The sequence below is a fragment of the Eptesicus fuscus genome, chromosome 1 (assembly GCF_027574615.1).
Source record: "Eptesicus fuscus isolate TK198812 chromosome 1, DD_ASM_mEF_20220401, whole genome shotgun sequence".
NCBI lineage: Eukaryota > Metazoa > Chordata > Mammalia > Chiroptera > Vespertilionidae > Eptesicus > Eptesicus fuscus.
The window spans coordinates 24,306,093-24,324,031 of NC_072473.1; the positions used below are offsets into that span (position 1 = coordinate 24,306,093).

Below are 17,939 nucleotides of genomic sequence, written 5' to 3' on the forward strand. Positions count from 1 at the left end.
AAGTAATCATTATCTAAGGTGAAGCAAAACAGGCAGAAAGCAAGCCAGGGCATCAGAGAGAGCAGGCAGTCATGTATACTCGTGGGAGCATGAAATAAGATGGTTGTTTTCAAGGGACTTCAAGCAGCATGATATAGAGAGCATGTGATTTGAGGTGGATAATACTGAAACATGAGGCTGAAGTAGTGTTCTGGGGCCAGTACAGATCATACACTATGCTAAGGCATTTGAATATTATCCACATGTCAAAAAGAGTGCTCAATAAAGACCTGAAATAAGGTAGGATTTAAAAAAGAAAGGAGCCAAGTAGGACAGATCTAAGAACTACCAGAAAAAAATAAGTTAAAAGTCTTTAGTAAATTCCTTGGAGTTGAAACAGAGTAAGACAAAGAGATGATTTCTTGGTGTCTTAAAGGGATATCAAGGTGAGTAATGTTACTATTTGATGAATTGTAGAAAATATGAGAACACAGATTTGAGAAGGGGCTGGGTTTATGAGTGCTGTTTATAAAGTATAGGACTTTTGATGTTTGAAATTATTCAATTAGAAACAGTCAGAGAGATATCACAGTTCTTTAGCTTATGGGGCAAGAAAAGAATCAGAATAGATATATATAATTGCAGACCATCAACATAGTATAGGATAACAACTATGTAGAGTGAGAAAGGTAATTAGAATAGAGACTTAAGAAATACCAGCACTTAAAGATGAGATACAATAATTATAAAATTAAGATATAAGGCAAAGTGAAAACTGACAAGATGGAAGAAAACCAAGGGAGAGTGATTTTTAATGGGAGTCAAGAGATAAAACATTTTTAATTGTATATCAAACAAATGATTTTGCCACCCAGCATGCATCCTGGTCTCTTCTTATGGAAAAGAGAACATCATTTCTTTTGGGAAACTACTACCTCTTAGGCTCACACCTGATTTTTGCACGGCGTTGCTATCTATCAACATACATCTAGTTTTTGAGTATGTGCCTGATTTATTTGAGAAACCTAATCCTCCTGTCAGAGTTATTGGTTGATGAATGATCATGTGACACAGTCAAAGCCAATGCTAATATGAGTCTTTTTTCTGAGAATTGTACAACTATGTGATTTTTATAACCATAAGTGAAGACCACACTGTTTCTGGGAACCACCCGATGGAGTAAAAAAGGAGGGAAGCAGAACAGACACACTATGCTCTGCCTTGGTGCTGCTGCTTTTATTATAAGTATCAATGAATTACACTTTTGTTTAAGTCGGTCTGAGTTGGGATTTTTGTGTCACTTCAAAAAGAAGAGTTCTAAAGTATGTAATGGGTTATTCAAGAATGTCAATACAAACAAAAATTAGAAAAGATTATGATACAGACATACTTAGTAACAAAGACATTATTTGTAAACCTGGCCAAATATTTTTTTTAAATTACAATTGTGAATGAAAGAAAAGTGAGTTGTATTAAGCCAACATATACTGTTCTGCCAAGAAAGCTAGGAAATGGGACAACTGGAGACCCAAGTTTTGTAAGAAATAATAGGATTCAAAGTTTATGTCTAGAGATTTAGAGTCTCAATCTCATAACTATACCTTCCTTGTAAGAAAGGTGCCATCAAGTGTTAAGTTTACTTAAAGTAAACTATACTATAAAACATGCAGGAGAAGTGTAGATGTGATCATTCTTATCTTGTGTTCACAAGAATCTTTTAGGTTTTATTTTATATACTGAAATTTTAGCAAAACAGGATAGATGAAGGATGAAAGGTGTATAACAATAAATATATTAAATATATATCATAGATACTTTCTTGACACTGTCTACAATGATAGCATTACAGTCTCTCAGATGTCCTCAAATATTAGCAGGTTCTGATAAGAGGAATAAAAATAAATTGGGAAAATTTAAATTTAAAATCATAAACAACAAATGTTAACATCTATTTTAACTTAGAGAAAGTATGCAAAATGTGCATATTTTCCAAATGGTAATAAAAGAAGGTCATTTGTTCAATTGAAAATACTGTTGTCGCCAAAACCGGTTTGGCTCAGTGGATAGAGCGTCGGCCTGCGGACTCAAGGGTCCCAGGTTCGATTCCGGTCAAGGGCATGTACCTTGTTTGCGGGCACATCCCCAGTGGGGGGTGTGCAAGAGGCAGCTGATCGATGTTTCTCTCTCATCAATGTTTCTAACTCTCTATCCCTCTCTCTTCCTCTCTGTAAAAAATCAATAAAATATATTTAAAAAAAAGAAAATACTGTTGTCCTTTATAAGAGTCAAGTTTTCAGGAATCTTCTTTCTAGTCACACTAAACAACTCTTATATTTATAGTTTAAGTACCAGATATTTTCTTCTAGTTACTTTGGATAATTGGAACTTGGTATTCAAACTGAAAGGCTTTGAAAGAAGGCACACAAGGGTATAAGACAAGCATTCCATCAAATTTAATAAATCATCTCAGGAAATGTTAGTGATTTCAAAACATATTATACATTTACTGTAATCAAAACAGTATGGTGTTGGCATAAAGACAGGCATATAGAACAATGGAAAAAATAGAGATTGCAGAAATAAATCCACATATACATGGATTGACTTATCTTTAATAAGGTTGCCAAGAACAAATACAAGGGTGAAAAAACTAGTTTTTCCAATAAATAGCCCTGGGAAAACTAGATACCCACAAGTAAAATAATAAAATTGGATCAATACTTTATAATAAACATAAAAATAAAATCAAAATGGGTTAAAGCGTTAAACATAAGAACAGAGACTGTAAAACAGTTAAAAGGAAACATGAGGGGAAAGCATTATCACCTTGGTCTTGGCAATGGTTTCATGGCTATGACACTAAAACCATAGGCCACAAAGACAAAAATAGACAATGGGACTATATCGAACTAAGCACACTTCTGCACTGCCAAGAGCAGTCAACAAAATAAAAAGGCAACCAATGGAATAGTACAAAATATTTGCAAACCACACACCTTAAAAAGTGTTAATCTCTAAAATATATAAGTAACTCCTACAACTCAATAGTAAAAAACAAAACAAAACAATAAAATACAACAACAATCCCACTAACAATCTGGCTTTAAAATGATCTAAGGACTTAAAACATTTATCCAAAGAAGACATAAAAATGCCCAAAAAGTATATGGATAAGTGCTCAATGTCATTAATCATCACGGAAATATAAAACAAAACCACAATGAGATATTACCTTCTACCTGTTGGGTTGGAACTCATATAATTTAGAGAAGTTTATAATTCTATTTATGCCTCCTCATTTTCTGGAAAAGTACTCAGAAAGTTACTTAACCTTGTCTTTGAGATAAGCAGTCCTCTAGAAATATTCATCTGGCTCTTCAACTCATCTAATGACTTCTTATTTTTACCATAATATATTTTGACACATGTATTCCCAATTGGTTCATTTCTTTTATAATGTACTTTTTCTATTTCATGTTATCATCATCTTTTATTACTTTGAAGAGATTCATAACATTAATTTCACATACTTTTTTTCTATTTGGTTCACTAAATATGTTTGTCCAGTATAAAATGGTTATTTTGCTGTCTTTTATAATGCTGCAACTCTTCGTGAATCTTGTTTTCCTGAAAGGGCTAATGTTCCTCCTGTTTCTTTTTTGTTTTAGTATTGCATTTGTTTATTTTTAAAATGTTTTTATTGAATTTATTGGGATGAGATTCGTTAATAATATTATATATGTTTCAAGTGCACAATTCTATAATACACCTGTATATTGTGTATTCAACACCCAAAGTCAAATCTCTTTCCATAACCAATTATCCCCCCTTTGCCCTCTTTTACCTCCCTCAACACTCTTTCCCTCTGGTAGTCACCATATTGTTGTCTGTGTCTATAGTTTTTTGATTTTTTATTTGCTTAATCATTTAACCTTTTTAACCCAGTCCCCCAACTCACCTCTCCTCTAAGAGCTGTCAGTTCATTTTCTATATCTATGAGTCTGTGTCTATTTTGTTTGTTTATTTTGCTCATTAGGTTCCAAATATAAGTGAAATAATATGGTATTTGTCTTTCTCTGGCTTATTTCACTTATAATAATACTCTCTAGGTCCATCCATAGTATCACAAAAGGTTAAGATTTCTTTTGTTTATATGGCCAACATTGTGTAATTGTACCACAGCATTTTTATCCACTTATCTACTGACTAGGGGCCCAGTACACAAATTTGTGCACCTTGAAAGGAACTGTGGGCCACAAGGCTGCGGTGGGCACAGGTGCAGGTCTTGGCCCATCCTCCACGCCCCCGTCTGACCCCTTCTGCCGCGGCCCCTGGTCCCCTGTCTTCTGGTAGCCCCACTCCCACTGCCACCACTCCCACATGCTGATAGTACCTATCCCGCTTGCACCTGCTGACAGCTGGCACGAAACAATTGGGGCCAGTGCCAGCAGTGGGTGAGAGCAGGGCTGGTGCCATCAGCGGGTGCAAGCCGCAGCTTCTGCCCTGATTCCCCTCAGGAGCAGGGGGAGGTGGAGAAGCCCTCAGGGACAACTGGGGCTGGCAGCCACTGCTCGCACCCGCTGACGGTGCCGAGCAATTGGGACCAGTGCCAGGCACTGGCAGCAGGTGCAAGAGGCAGCTGCTAGCCTCGATCACCCTCAGGAGCAGGGGGAGGTGGAGAAGCCCAAAAGGGTGATCAGGGCCAGCAGCCACCGCTCACAACTACTGATGGCACCAAGTGATTGGGGTTGGCACCAGGCTATGGCAACGGGTGTGAGCGGGGTCTCTAGCACTGGCAGTGGGTGCGAGTGGGGCTGACACCGGCAGCAGGTGCGAGTGCCGGGTGGGACCGTGGCATGCAGGAGAAAAGAATTTTCAATAACCACCAGAGGCTCACCCTGATGACAGAGACCAGTGCTGTGCCTTGATCTGGCAACCCTGCTCACCTGCTCCACCATCCCGCTGTGGTCAATGCCTGCCATGTTCTGCGCTCTGCTACCCACCATGTTCCACACTCTGCTACCTGCTGCTGATGCCTGCCATGTTCTGTGCACACACCCTGGTGGTCAGTGCACATTATAGTGAGCAGTTGTTCATTTGTTCAATTGTTCCACCATTTGGTCTATTTGCATATTAGGGTTTTATATATATATACTAGAGGCCTGGTGCATAAAAATTCATGCACTGAAGGGGGGGTCCCTCAGCCCAGCCTGCCCCCTCTCACAGTCTGTGAGCCCTCAGGGGTGGGAGGCGACCTGGCAATCAGGGGAAGTCGATGCCCCCATCACACCTCTGCTGCTGCCACTGCTGGCAACGCAAGCCTTGGCCAGCCCTGGTTACTTGAGCCTCAGGCGGCTCTGGGAAGCGGGGCAGCCGACATCTGAGGCTTATCTGTCCCTCGGACTGGCCATGGCTGGCTGGGGGACTGAGGGGACTGAGGGACTCTTGAGGCAGGCACTCGAGGCGGGCCCAGCCTTGCTACATGCCTGCCACTCTGGTAGGTCTGAGGGTACTGGGCACCACCAACTTGCGGTTGTGAACACTGCCATTTTTGAGGGTGAGGTAGTCAATTAGCATATTCCCTCCTTATTGGCTGTGGGTGCTGCCATCTTTGTGACGGTGTGAGGGTCAATTAGCATATCCCCTCTATATTAGATAGGATAGATGGGCACATGGACTGCTTTCAAATCTTAGCTATCTACACTAATAAAAGAGAAACATGCAAATTGACCATGCTTCCGCTACGCCCATAAGCCATGCCCATAAGCCAATCAGGAGCAAGTATGCAAATTAACCCAACCAAAATGGCTGTGGCCACGGAGCGAGCAGGAGGCTTGGGTTTCCCTGGTGATGTAGGAAGCCAAGCTTCCTGGCTGGCCCTGGCTTCAGCTCAAGGCTACAAAGTTTCAATTATAGAATATAAATAAATCCCAGATACCAGGGCCTCTGCTTGGGTCGCCGGGGGGTGCGGCTGGCCTGCAAACCACCACAGGCCCCTCACCCAGGCCACTCCATGCCCCAAGGGAACACTCACCCTGATCCGGGACACCCTTCAGGGCAAACCAGCCGGCCCCTACCCATGCACCAGGCCTCTATCCTATCTAATGAAAGAGTAATATGCAAATTGACCATCACTCCAACACACAAGATGGCTGTCCCCATGTGGTCAAAGATGGCTGCCCCCATGTGGACACAGGATGGCCAGCAGGGGAGAGAAGTTGGGAGGGACCAGACCTGCAAGGGAGGGCAGTTGTGGGTGATCAGGCCAGCAAGGGAGGGCAGTTGTGGGCAATCAAGCCTGGAGGGGAGGGCAGTTAGGGGTGACCAGGCCAGCAGAGGAGGGAAGTTGGGGGCGACCGGGCCTGCAGGGGAGAGCAGTTGGGGGGACCAGACCTGCAGGGGAGGGCAGTTAGGGGTGACCAGGCCTGTAGGGGAGGGTAGTTAGGGGTGACCAGGCCTGCAGGGGAGGGCAGTTAGGGGTAATCAGGCTGGCAGGGGAGCAGTTAGGCATCAATCCTTCTGGCAGGGGAGTGGTTAAGGGGGTGATCATGCTGGCAGGCAGAAGCGGTTAGGGGCAATCAGGAAGGCAGGCAGGTGAGCAGTTGGGAGCCAGCAGTCCTGGATTGTGAGAGGGGTGTCTGACTGCCCGTTTAGGCCTAAAACTACCAGGGATCCTAAACAGGCAGTCGGACAACCCTCGAGGGGTCCCAGATTGGAGAGGGTGCAGACTGGGCCAAGGGACACACCCCCGTGTATGAATTTTGTGCACCGGGCCTCTAGTTGTTAATAATGCTGCAATGAACATAAAGGTATATTTATTTTAAATTAGTGTTTTGGGTCTCATTGGATATATTTCCAGAAGTGGAATTTTTGGGTCATAAGGCAGTTTCATAATTAATTTTTTGAGGAAACTTCATACTATCTTCCATAGTTGCTGCACCAATCTGCATTCCCACCAACAGTCCAGGAGGGTTCCCTTTTCTCTACATCTTCACCAACAGGTATGCAAGGTTGGTACAATATTTGCAAATCAATAAAGTGATATATCACATAAACAAAATGAAGGATAAAACAACATGATCATATCAATAGATGCAGAAAAAGCATCTGATAAAATCTAGCATCCATTTATGATAAAAACTCTCAGCAAAGTGGGAATAAAGGGAACATACCTCAACACAATAAAGACCATATATGACAAACACACAGGCAAAAAGTAAAAGTATTTCCCTTAAGGTCAAGAATAAGACAGGGATGTCTGTTTTCATCATTCTTATTGAAAATAGTACAGGAAATTCTAGCCACAGCATTCAGAGAGGAAGATATAATAAAAAGGTACCCACATTAGAAAGGATAAAGTAAAACTGTCATTATTTGTGGATAACATGATACTATATGTAGAGAACGCTAAAGATTACACCAAAAATATACTATAACTGATAAATTAATACAGTAAAGTAACAGGGTACAAAATTAATATCCAGAAATTGTTGGCAGTTTTATACAAAAGTAATGAATTATCAGAAAGTGAAACTAAAAGAACAATCCTATTTACAATTGCAACACAAAAATAATGTACCTAGGAATAAATTTACCAAGGACTTAAAAGACCTGTACTCAAAATATTATAAGATACTGAAGAAAGAAAGTGAGGAAGATACAAATTATTGTAAGCACATACATGTTCATGGATAAGAAGAATTAACATTATTAAAATGTCCATACTACCCAAAGCAATCTATAGGTTCAATGCAATCCCTATCAAAATACCAATGGTACATTTTATAGATCTAGAAAAAATATTCCAAAAATGTATATGAAACCACAAAAGACCCCAAATAGCTTCAGCACATTTGAGAGAACAATTAAGTTGGAGGTGTCATGCTACCTGATATCAAACTATACTACAAGGCCATAGTAATCAAAAGTTTGCTACTGGAATAAAAATAGACATATAGATCAATGGAACAGAACAGAAACCCACACCTCTATGGTAATTTATTATTTGACAAAGGAGACAAGAACATACAATGGGGTAAAGATACTCTATTCAATAAATACTGTTGTAAAAATTGGACAGATAGGTGCAAAAAATGAAACTAAACCACCTCTTCTCACCATATACAAGAATAAACACAAAATTTATGGAAGACTTCAATATTAGATTCAAAATAATAAAAATCCTAGAATAAAATATAGGCAGTAAAATTTTGGACTTTTCTTGGAGTAATATTTTTTATGATATATTGCCTTGGGCAAAGGAAACAAAAGAAAAAATAAACAAATGGGTGTACATCATACTGAAATGTTTTTGCACAGCAAAGGAAATCATCAACAAAATTAAAAGATAATCTGCTGAATGGGAGATTGTATTTGCCAATGATACATCTGATAAGAGGTTAATATCCAAAATTTACAAAGAACTTATACCACCCAACACAAAAGAAATAAAAAATCCAATTAAAAATGGGCAAATGACCTGAACAGATACTTTTCCAAAGAGATGATACAGATAATGGCCAATAGACATATGAAAAAGCGGTCTATGTCAGTGATTGTAAGAGAAATACAAATTACTAGTAAATCCATAATGAGATATCACCTCATACCTGTCAGAAGTGCTATCTTCAATAATACTGCCTGTTGTTTCTAAACCTTGGTTTATAACTTACATTCAGTAATGAGGACTAAAGCTATTCCCAAGTTTATGTGCCTCCTGGTGAGTTTCTGGAGTAGGTCTGAAAATATATCTGAAGATGCAATACCTCTGGAGGTATATTCTGGGCTCAAATAGTTCCAGTCCACCACTTATCAACATTGATGCTTTTTTTTTTTTCAGAATGGGGAGTGGGGTAAGTGGGAGAATTTGTCCTTTGTAGGACATTTTCGCCTTGGTGTGGATGGGAGTGGGATATCTGGGGACTCAGCTAACATGGTTTCTCCTTTTATCCATTCACACTAAAACCATATTCAAGAGCCACATTGAATCTATGAGCAGTACTAGACTAATTCTGTTCTTTATCTCCCAAGTAAACTTTTAACAGAAAAGGGGAAATTTATAGTTAAGCATTCCATTTCTATCTAAGACATTTATAATGTATTCCAATATTATAGAAGAAGTGAGTTATCTTGAAAGGAATGCTTTACCAGATAAAGTAGTCCTGAAATTCACTCTAATGTACTGCTCATAAGTTAAGAAAAAAATTGTTAAAATATTTACCTTTACATAACTAAATGAATTACCCAAAATTAAGGATACAGCCTATAACTCAATCCTACAACCATCATAACTGGGAAAGACATTAAGAGGCACCTGGTTGGCTGGCTCAGTGGTTGAGCTTCAACCTATGAACCAGGAGGTCATGGTTTGATTCCCAGTCAGGGCACATGCCCGCATTGCAGGCTCAATCCTCAGTGTGGGGCGTACAGGAGGCAGCCAATCAATGATTATCTCTCATCATTGCTGTTTCTATCTCTCCATTCCACTCTGAAATATATATTTACAGAGGCACCTGGTGGCAGAAACCTCACCAACCTTATTATTCTCAGTTTTTATGGTATTAGTGGGAAACTGTAGTTCCTGATATATAAATTCTCTAAATCCAATTCAATTCTAACAAATTCTCATGATCTTTAACAAATTGGCAACCTACTGTTTTTGATGATTTTGATAATGTTTGGCAGACTCATGACTTCAAAATCCTACAGCCAATATAGAACTTAAAAACTAACTTGCAGTCTGGTTGCTAATTAAGACAGATAAAAATTTACTTAGAAATTGTTTAGTATAGTATGTGCTTTTTTCTTTTCCCAGATAGGCCCCTGTTATATAATTAATACACACGAGAAGAGCACAAGACTGTTGAAAAATTCAGTCTTTATAGCAAGTTATTAAAAGTAATTATCTACAAAGCAATAATGTTTTAACTCTGAAGCTAGTAATTCAATTATGTGAATATTTAAAATTTTTCACAGTTTAAGCAGTTTGTATTCATCAAAAAACATATTCAAAAACTTAGTGGAACATGTGGACTCATTCTGAGATACTGCTGTAACAAAATGTTGATTTAATTTGCCTAATTAAGTCAATATGATTAAATCTACAGATGTAATTAATAATTTACCATTACAAAAATTCTTAGTATTTCATTTTTAAAATAGTGTACTTTCATTATATGAAAAGGAAAATAAGAAATTAAAAATCACAAATATACAACCCCCAAAACATATTTTCTTCTATATACATCATTTTAGAGTGAAATATACATTATTACTTGATAAAAATACAATTTAAGCAATTATTTCTTTTATTTTTGACAGCTTTATTGAGATATAATTGATATACAAAAAAAACCTGGACATAACTAATGCATATAATTTGGTGAGCTTGAAGATACATATACATACATGAAAACATCACCACAATCAAATTAATAAACATACCCATCACCTTTACTTTTTAAATTTGTGTCTGCTTTATTTGTAACTAGTGGCAAAATTATTGGTTCCCTGATCCACATTTATTCCCAATCCCCCTTTTTCCTTTTCCACCTCTATTAGAAACCTGGGAAGACTTACAATTTCATTTCTTGATCTTTCTTGGAACTATAGGTGATCATCTTATACACTTGTGGCCAACAAATGAACACAAATCTGCTGTGGCTTTCTGGAGAAGGTGTTACTTATATGAGAAAGAATCAGATGTTAAAGGCTCTGCCTCCTTCTCCCTTTTTCGAGTTTTGAAAATAGACACATAGCCTTTAACTGCAGTGGTCATCTTGCTACCATGAGGGAAAGGCCAAAAGAATAAGAGACCTTGGTATCATGCAGTCATTGAACCAATGTGCCAGTAGCCAGATCCTCTACAGTTCTTGTTATGTGAGAAAAATAAACCCCTATTTGGAAAACCGTTGCTACTAGGATCTCCTGCTACTTAAAGTAGAAAACATTTCTACCTGATATATCAATTATATATAAACAGAAGATTTGACAGAAAAAATCAAATCAGCCAACCTATTAGGGTACTTAAAATAATTGGTTAACAAAAGTTTTGTGCAATAAAGCATTTAAATAAAATTATTGAACTTAAATGGAAAATGCTTGATTACTTTGTTGCTAAGAACACTTAATCTAATTTATTTTTAAATTTTAAGATCCTCTCTCTATTGTCTTTTGATTTGTTCAAGAGTCAAACAAGATTTTAGTAACCAAAATACACTTTCAATAAAGTTTTATGTATATATTTGTAAATAAACAATGAAGCCCCACCAAGGATATTTGTAAACTTTCATCATAACGTTTTGCACATGGTACTAGAAAACTGTTCATTAGAAATTAGTGAGATTACCCAAAGATACTACATATGTTCAAATCTATACACTGAACATTCTGTATATCAACTTCAGTTGCACAAATTAAGATGAAGACCCCTTACATAATGTTGAAAATGTGATGCAATCTGCAGTTTAATTGGCATTGTACTTCCTCAGACATGCTGTCTTCATCACAAGTATCTTCTATTCCCGAAAGATAAGCTATATCAAGATGGCTCATCAGCTAAATTACATTGGTCAAAATGCCTGCCAACCAAACAGATTAATAAATTCAAAGCAGGAACCCTCTCATCATCTTTGCTGTTCACTAAGAGCCTCACTTTAGAGTATCTTCTTGCAAGCTGCCAAATCAGTGAATGAGCCTCAGGTAATAAAGGTTTTTCAAGACAAGTCAATAAATCATAAACATCTTCCCAATTCTGGAGTAAACTCTCTTCCTCCAAACCAATTACTCAGATACCCCAATGCACTGGTTACTGTTGCCTGATTCATTCTGCTAATAATACTAAGCAAGGGAGGAAAACCAATTTATGAAGATCTATTCTAGGACTTGGATATTTTAAACTGGTCCAAAAGCCCCTCCAGAATATAACCTTTCACCCAGATAAAAAGTTTTCTAGCTTTATTCATGTTCACATTTTGGCACAGTCACATTACTATCCAACTGTTGTGATTTCCAGTGACTTATATGTCTGTTCACACTCTGTTGAACAGTTGAAAATTGTGTCACTTGTTGCTGTTGCCATTGAAGTGTGGCCTGATAGCCTTCAGGAGCAGGTTGCCTTTGTTTTTCTCTCAACTTTCTTTGGGTCATTTTGAGCTACCACAACATCTGGACATTGAGTGGCTTTGATGTGGATCCACCTCAAATATTCCTGAGGCATCCTTGGGGACATAGAGGGATTAAAACCTTCTTTCAAGTCACAGGGCTCCACTGGCAACAGCCAAGGCATCAACTGCAGATTCTGCTGGTGCTCATGCCATGGTTTACAATGTAGCCAGTCCCACATCTAGGTAACCTATCCATTACCTTTAAAAGTTTCATCCTGTTTAAAGTATTACACATGTCTCCTTTTTCCCCTCATTGATCTCTCCCCGGCCACCACTCCCAGCACATGCCCTCACCCCCCTAGTGTCTGTGTCCATTGGTTATGCTCATATGCATGTCCTTTGGTTGATCTCTTACCAAGCCCTCTTCCTCTGCCTTCCCTCTGAAGTTTGACAGTCTGTCCCATGCTTCTCTGTCTCTGGACCTATTTTTGTTCATCAGTTTTTGTTGTTCATTATATTCCACAAATGAGTGACATCATGTGATATTTATGTTTCTCTGACTGGCTTATTTTGCTTAGCATAATGCTCTCCAGATCCCTCCATACTGTTTCAATGGGTAAGAGATCATTCTTTAATTCTGCAGCATAGTATTTCATGATGTACTAGTAAATGTACCACAGCTTCTTTATCCATTCGTCTACTGATGGTCACTTTGGCTATTTCCAAATCTTAGCTATTACTTTAAACAATAAATAATTTAAATTTAAATTTAAAAAAAGAGAATAGATCTGGAAAAGTAAAGGGAAAAAAAAATAATAGAACTGGGGTTTCTCTGAAGACCTGGCTGGGAGGCCAAGTCCTCCCTGTGGCAAACTGCGTTGCCATGGAAACCACTGGGCTGGTGGTAGGGGATTGTGATGCTCTGGGGCAGGGAGTGGTTTATCTGAAGACTTGGCTGGGAGGCCATTGCCATGGAAACCAGTGGCGTAGGCAGGGAGGGAATTGTGACGCTTGGGGGCAGGAGAGGTAATAACCAGTAACTTGTCCACTGTCTATCAGACCCCCGCCAGAGGCTTCCTAGCACTGCAGTGTGAGTGGTGCCCCGAAACCGGCCCAGAGACACCCTGCCTGCCGCCTCGATGACAACACCACCACCACCACTACCACCACCACCACCACCACCACCACCACCACGATGTCCCTTGCCAGTTGAAGCCCTCCCACAGCCCTTGAGGACCCATGGGCTCTCCCAGCTAACCAGCAGTCTCTACATAGGTAATGCCGTGGCCGCTAACAACAGGCATCTTCTATCCACTAATCATATCACTACAATCGTCAATATCTCAGTGGAAATCAACACATTTATTGAGGGCATTCAATACCTGAAGGTACCTGTGAGCGACTCCCCCAGAGCGCGCATAGGCGATTTCTTCGATACTATCGCAGATTACATCCACAGGGTAGAGCTTCGCCAAGGCCGCACACTGGTGCACTGCCGCGCGGGCATCAGCCGCTCCGCCACGGTGTGCATGGCCTTCCTGATGAAATACCATTCTTTGTCGCTTCTAGAAGCTCACACTTGGACCAAGGCCTGCCGTCCCATCATACGCCCGAACATTGGCTTTTGGGAGCAGCTTATTCATTATGAATTCAAACTCTTCGCCAAAAACACCGTTCAGATGATTGACTCCCCCATGGGGAAGATCCCAGATGTATACCAGAAGGAGTTTCAGCTGATGATGTCCAAATGAGCCATCCTGCCCAGCCCCTGACACCTGCTGTGGATCCCACACCATCATGGAACCATGACTGCTGAACTTTGGTCTGTACTGACAACCCAATGACTTTTAGAAGGGCAAGCAAAAAGGGGGTGGGGGCTGCTGAAGTTTTTGGCTTTATGACCCTTGTCTTTAAAGAATAAAATCCAGTCAATGAAAAAAAGTTTCGTCCTGCCTGTTTTGCTTTTTCTTTTTATGGTAAGACCACTTAACATGAAATCTTTCAATATCTTTTTTAGTATATAGTACTAGCTGTTAGCTATAGGCACTATGCTGTAGAGATCTCTAGAACATAAACCTGAAACTTTATACACAGTGAACAGCAACATTCTTCTTTCCCTTACCCCACCCCCTGGCAATCACATTTTACTCTCCATTTCTATGATGTTCACTATTTTAGATTATGTATAGAAACACAATCATTCAGTATTCATCTTCTATGACTTGTTTATTTCACTTAGCATAATGTCTGCCAGATTCATCCATCTGTCACAAATGACAGGATTTTATTATTTTTTATGGTTGAAAAATATATTATCTACCACATTTTTTATTTTATTTTTTTCAAATCACATTTTCTTTATCTATTGATCTCATGATGGGCATTTAGGATATTTTCATGTCTTGGCTATTATAAATAATGCTTAAATGAACATGGGAGTACAGATATTGCTTTGAGGTCCTGATTTAAATTCTTTAGGATAGATACCCAAAAGTGGTATTGGTGCATCATGTGGTAGTTTTATTTTTTCATTATTTTGAGATACTTCCATGTTGTTTACTATAGTATCTGTACTATTTTATATTCCCACCAACAGTGCAAAAAGTTCCAATTTGTCCACATCCACATCAGCACTTCTTATCTTTAAAAAAACAATAGCCATTCTAACAGTTGTAAAGTGATACCTCATTGTGATTGGGGTCCACATTTCCCTGATGATTAGTGATGTTAAGCATCTTTTCATATACCTGTTGGTCATTTGTTCACCATCTGTAGTACTGGGATTCAATGCTATCTCCATCAAAAAACCCAGTGGCATTTTCACAAAACTACAAAAACATCCTAAAATTTATATGAAACCACAAAACACCATAAACAGCCAAACCAATATTGAGAAAGAAGAATAAAATCATGTAACTTCTCGATTTTTTTCATTTTGAATTATTTTAATTTTATTATTATTTTTATTTAATTTATTGGGATAACACTGGTTTGCAAAACTGGTTGTACACAGATTTCAAGTGCACAACTCAATAAAATATCATCTGCACACGGCACTGTGTGCCCATTGCCCCAAGCAAAGTCATATATTACAAAGCTGTAGTAATCAAAACAGTATGGTACTGGAATTAGGACAGACACATAAACCAATAAAGCAGTCTACAGAGCCCAGAAATAAACCCATGCATTTATGGTCAACTGACCTTCAACAAAAGTGCCAAGAATAAACAATGGGGAATAAATAGTTTTTTCAAGTAATGGGCCTGGAGAAACTGGATATCCACATACAAAATAATGAAATTGGATCCATATCTTACATCATACACAAAAATTAATTCAATATGGATGAAAGAGTTAAATGAAAGACCTGAAACTATAAACTCCTGGAAGAAAAAATAAGGAAAAGCTTTTTAACATTTTCCTTAGCAATGATTTTTAGATATAGCAATAAAAGGAAAGGTAACAAAAGCAAAATAAAATAAAATAAAATAAATAAAATAAAATAAAATAAAATAAAATAAATAAGAGGACAAGTGGGATTACATCAAACTAAAAAAGCTTCTGCACAGCAATGGAAATAATCAACAGAATTAAAAAGCAACCTACAGAATGGGAGAAATTATTTTCAAACCATCTATCTGACAAAGAGCAAAAGAAAACCAAACAACTCCCCCAAATAACCAAATTAAATGACAGATAAAGGACTTTAATATATATTTCTTTAAAACTTTTGTTTTTAAAAATTGGGACTGTTATATTGGTTACAAAAAAAAAAACAAAAAACTGCATTCACTCCTGCCAAAAGATGAATCATTTTGTTGCTCCTTGGAGAGAGAAAAATATCCCTGAAAACTAGAAAAACAATATTACGTGTAAAACTTTTTTTAAAAGATTTATCTAGCTATATTTACTCTTTACAAAATATTCACAGTAGCTTCAGAACACATACATGAATATTTTTCTCAACATTTCTCTTCAAATTTTAAGTTTTGTTAAAGCAAGTCATACATCTAAGACACTATTATATTTAGATCTTATAGTTGTTATAGTATTAACTACTGTTATCCCAATGGGGTGTTCTCATATTAGTGAAATTCCCTTGAAAATTGTTCATTTTTGATTCATAAACTTACAAACCAAAGACTTGACACAAAATGCAGTTTTGTTTCTCATCTGAGGCCTCTTAAACCTGTTTTTGATGCAGCCTCACTCATAGAATTGATGGATTCATCATTTAGGAAACATGAGCCTGGTTTCTTAAATTATCTATTAACACCCTCATTTATGATGTTTGGTACAAATGTAACAAAAAGCAATTAGGTCCCTAAGTTATGACAAACTCGCCCATGGGTTTGGTATAGTTTGCCCTGCTTTTCCTAATCCTCTCTACCATCCACCCCCACCACAAATTGTCATCCAGGATGGATAGATAATTCTACTGAACCTCTCCAATTGAGTCCTGTTAAAATAATCCATGGAGAACATTATTTTAAAAGACCTACTCATAAAGTTAAAAAACAAACACAGAATGCTAGTTTGTACATTTTTTTAGCCATTTAGACCAATTTAAACCATGTATTTATTACCATAGGTTCAGATTCTAGACATACTGTAATATTTTTGTGAGGTATTATATCAAAGAAATAAAAAGAAACTTGAAGTATTAACTAGAAATATTTTATAGGAAATTATATAATCACCATAGTTTTATCTGTGCAGTATATCCAATAGCAAGATAAATGGGTACAGCATTTTACAATGATTAACTGTGTAGACTCTGAACACTGTCTGGGTTGATAGTCATGATTCACCACGAATAAACAGTATGCCCTTGGGAAAGTCAATTGCCACTATTTGACTCAGTTTCTTTGAGGAAAGAACACAGACTATCTTGAGTACTAAAAAATTAAAACAGGGGAAACCAAGATGGCAGCATAGGTTAAACACCTAACCTACAGCCTGGCACAACAATTTCAAAAATACAACTAAAAGTCAAAACGGACATCATCCAGAACCACAGGAAAGCTGGCTGACTGAAATGCCCACAACTAGAAGGAAAGAGAAAACCACAAGGAAAATCAGAGGAGCCTTAAAAGCCTAAGGTATGGAGACACGGGTGGAGACACGCATGCGGGGAGGACGGAGCCAGAGAGGAAGGGGCGGCTGACGGCCTGGCCAGCGTTCTCTAGCGGGAAGGAGATAAAAGCTCCAGATTGCGCTGAACCCCAGCTCCGACTGCACTGAACCCCAGTTCTGGGTGAAACCCTGGGAAGCCAGGCTCATGATGGGGGAATCTGGGCTGTGGGGCGGAAACACAGAAGAGCAGCAAAAGGCAGAGTTCCGGAGGCGCACACATGAATACGCGCAGAGGAGGGACTGTTGCCTGTGCCGCTGAATTGCCCTGGCGGGAAGGAGGTAAAAGCTCCGGACTGTGCTGAACCCCACTTCCGACTGCACTGAACCCCAGTTCCGGACAAGACCCTGGGAAGCCAGGCTCATACTGGGGGAATCTGGGCTGTAAGGCGGAAATGCAGAGAAGCGGTGAAAGGCAGAGCACCGGAGGCGCGCACGGGAATGCGTGCAGAGGATGGTCTGTTGACTGTGCCGCTGAATTGTCCTGGTGGGAAGGAGACAAAAGCGCCAGACTGCGCTGAGCCCCAGTTCCAACTACACTGAAACCCAGTTCCGGGTGAGAATCTGGGAATCCAGATTCATTGGGGGAGAGACTAGACTGTTTGGCAGCGGGCGAAACTCCAGGGTGCTTTTCTCTCAGAGGTGTTTGCAGGGAGTACAGAGGGACACAGACACAGGAACCTCATAGGGTGGGACTGACGGGAAGCCAAGGCTGTAGGCTCC

The 17,939-nt window shown here is 39.0% G+C and overlaps 1 protein-coding gene and 1 pseudogene across 1 annotated transcript; one reads left to right on the forward strand and one right to left on the reverse strand.

The window, feature by feature from the left end:
* Nucleotides 1-11,518: 11,518 nt before the first annotated feature.
* On the reverse strand, nucleotides 11,519-12,296 carry LOC103297855 (gem-associated protein 2-like; annotated as a pseudogene).
* Nucleotides 12,297-13,134: 838 nt separating this feature from the next.
* LOC103297871 (dual specificity protein phosphatase 18-like) lies at nucleotides 13,135-14,005 on the forward strand. Its single transcript, XM_008154607.3, has one exon. It carries the CDS (start codon nucleotides 13,223-13,225, stop codon nucleotides 13,832-13,834), a length of 612 nt encoding a protein of 203 aa, XP_008152829.3. The 5' UTR covers nucleotides 13,135-13,222; the 3' UTR covers nucleotides 13,835-14,005.
* Nucleotides 14,006-17,939: the final 3,934 nt, after the last annotated feature.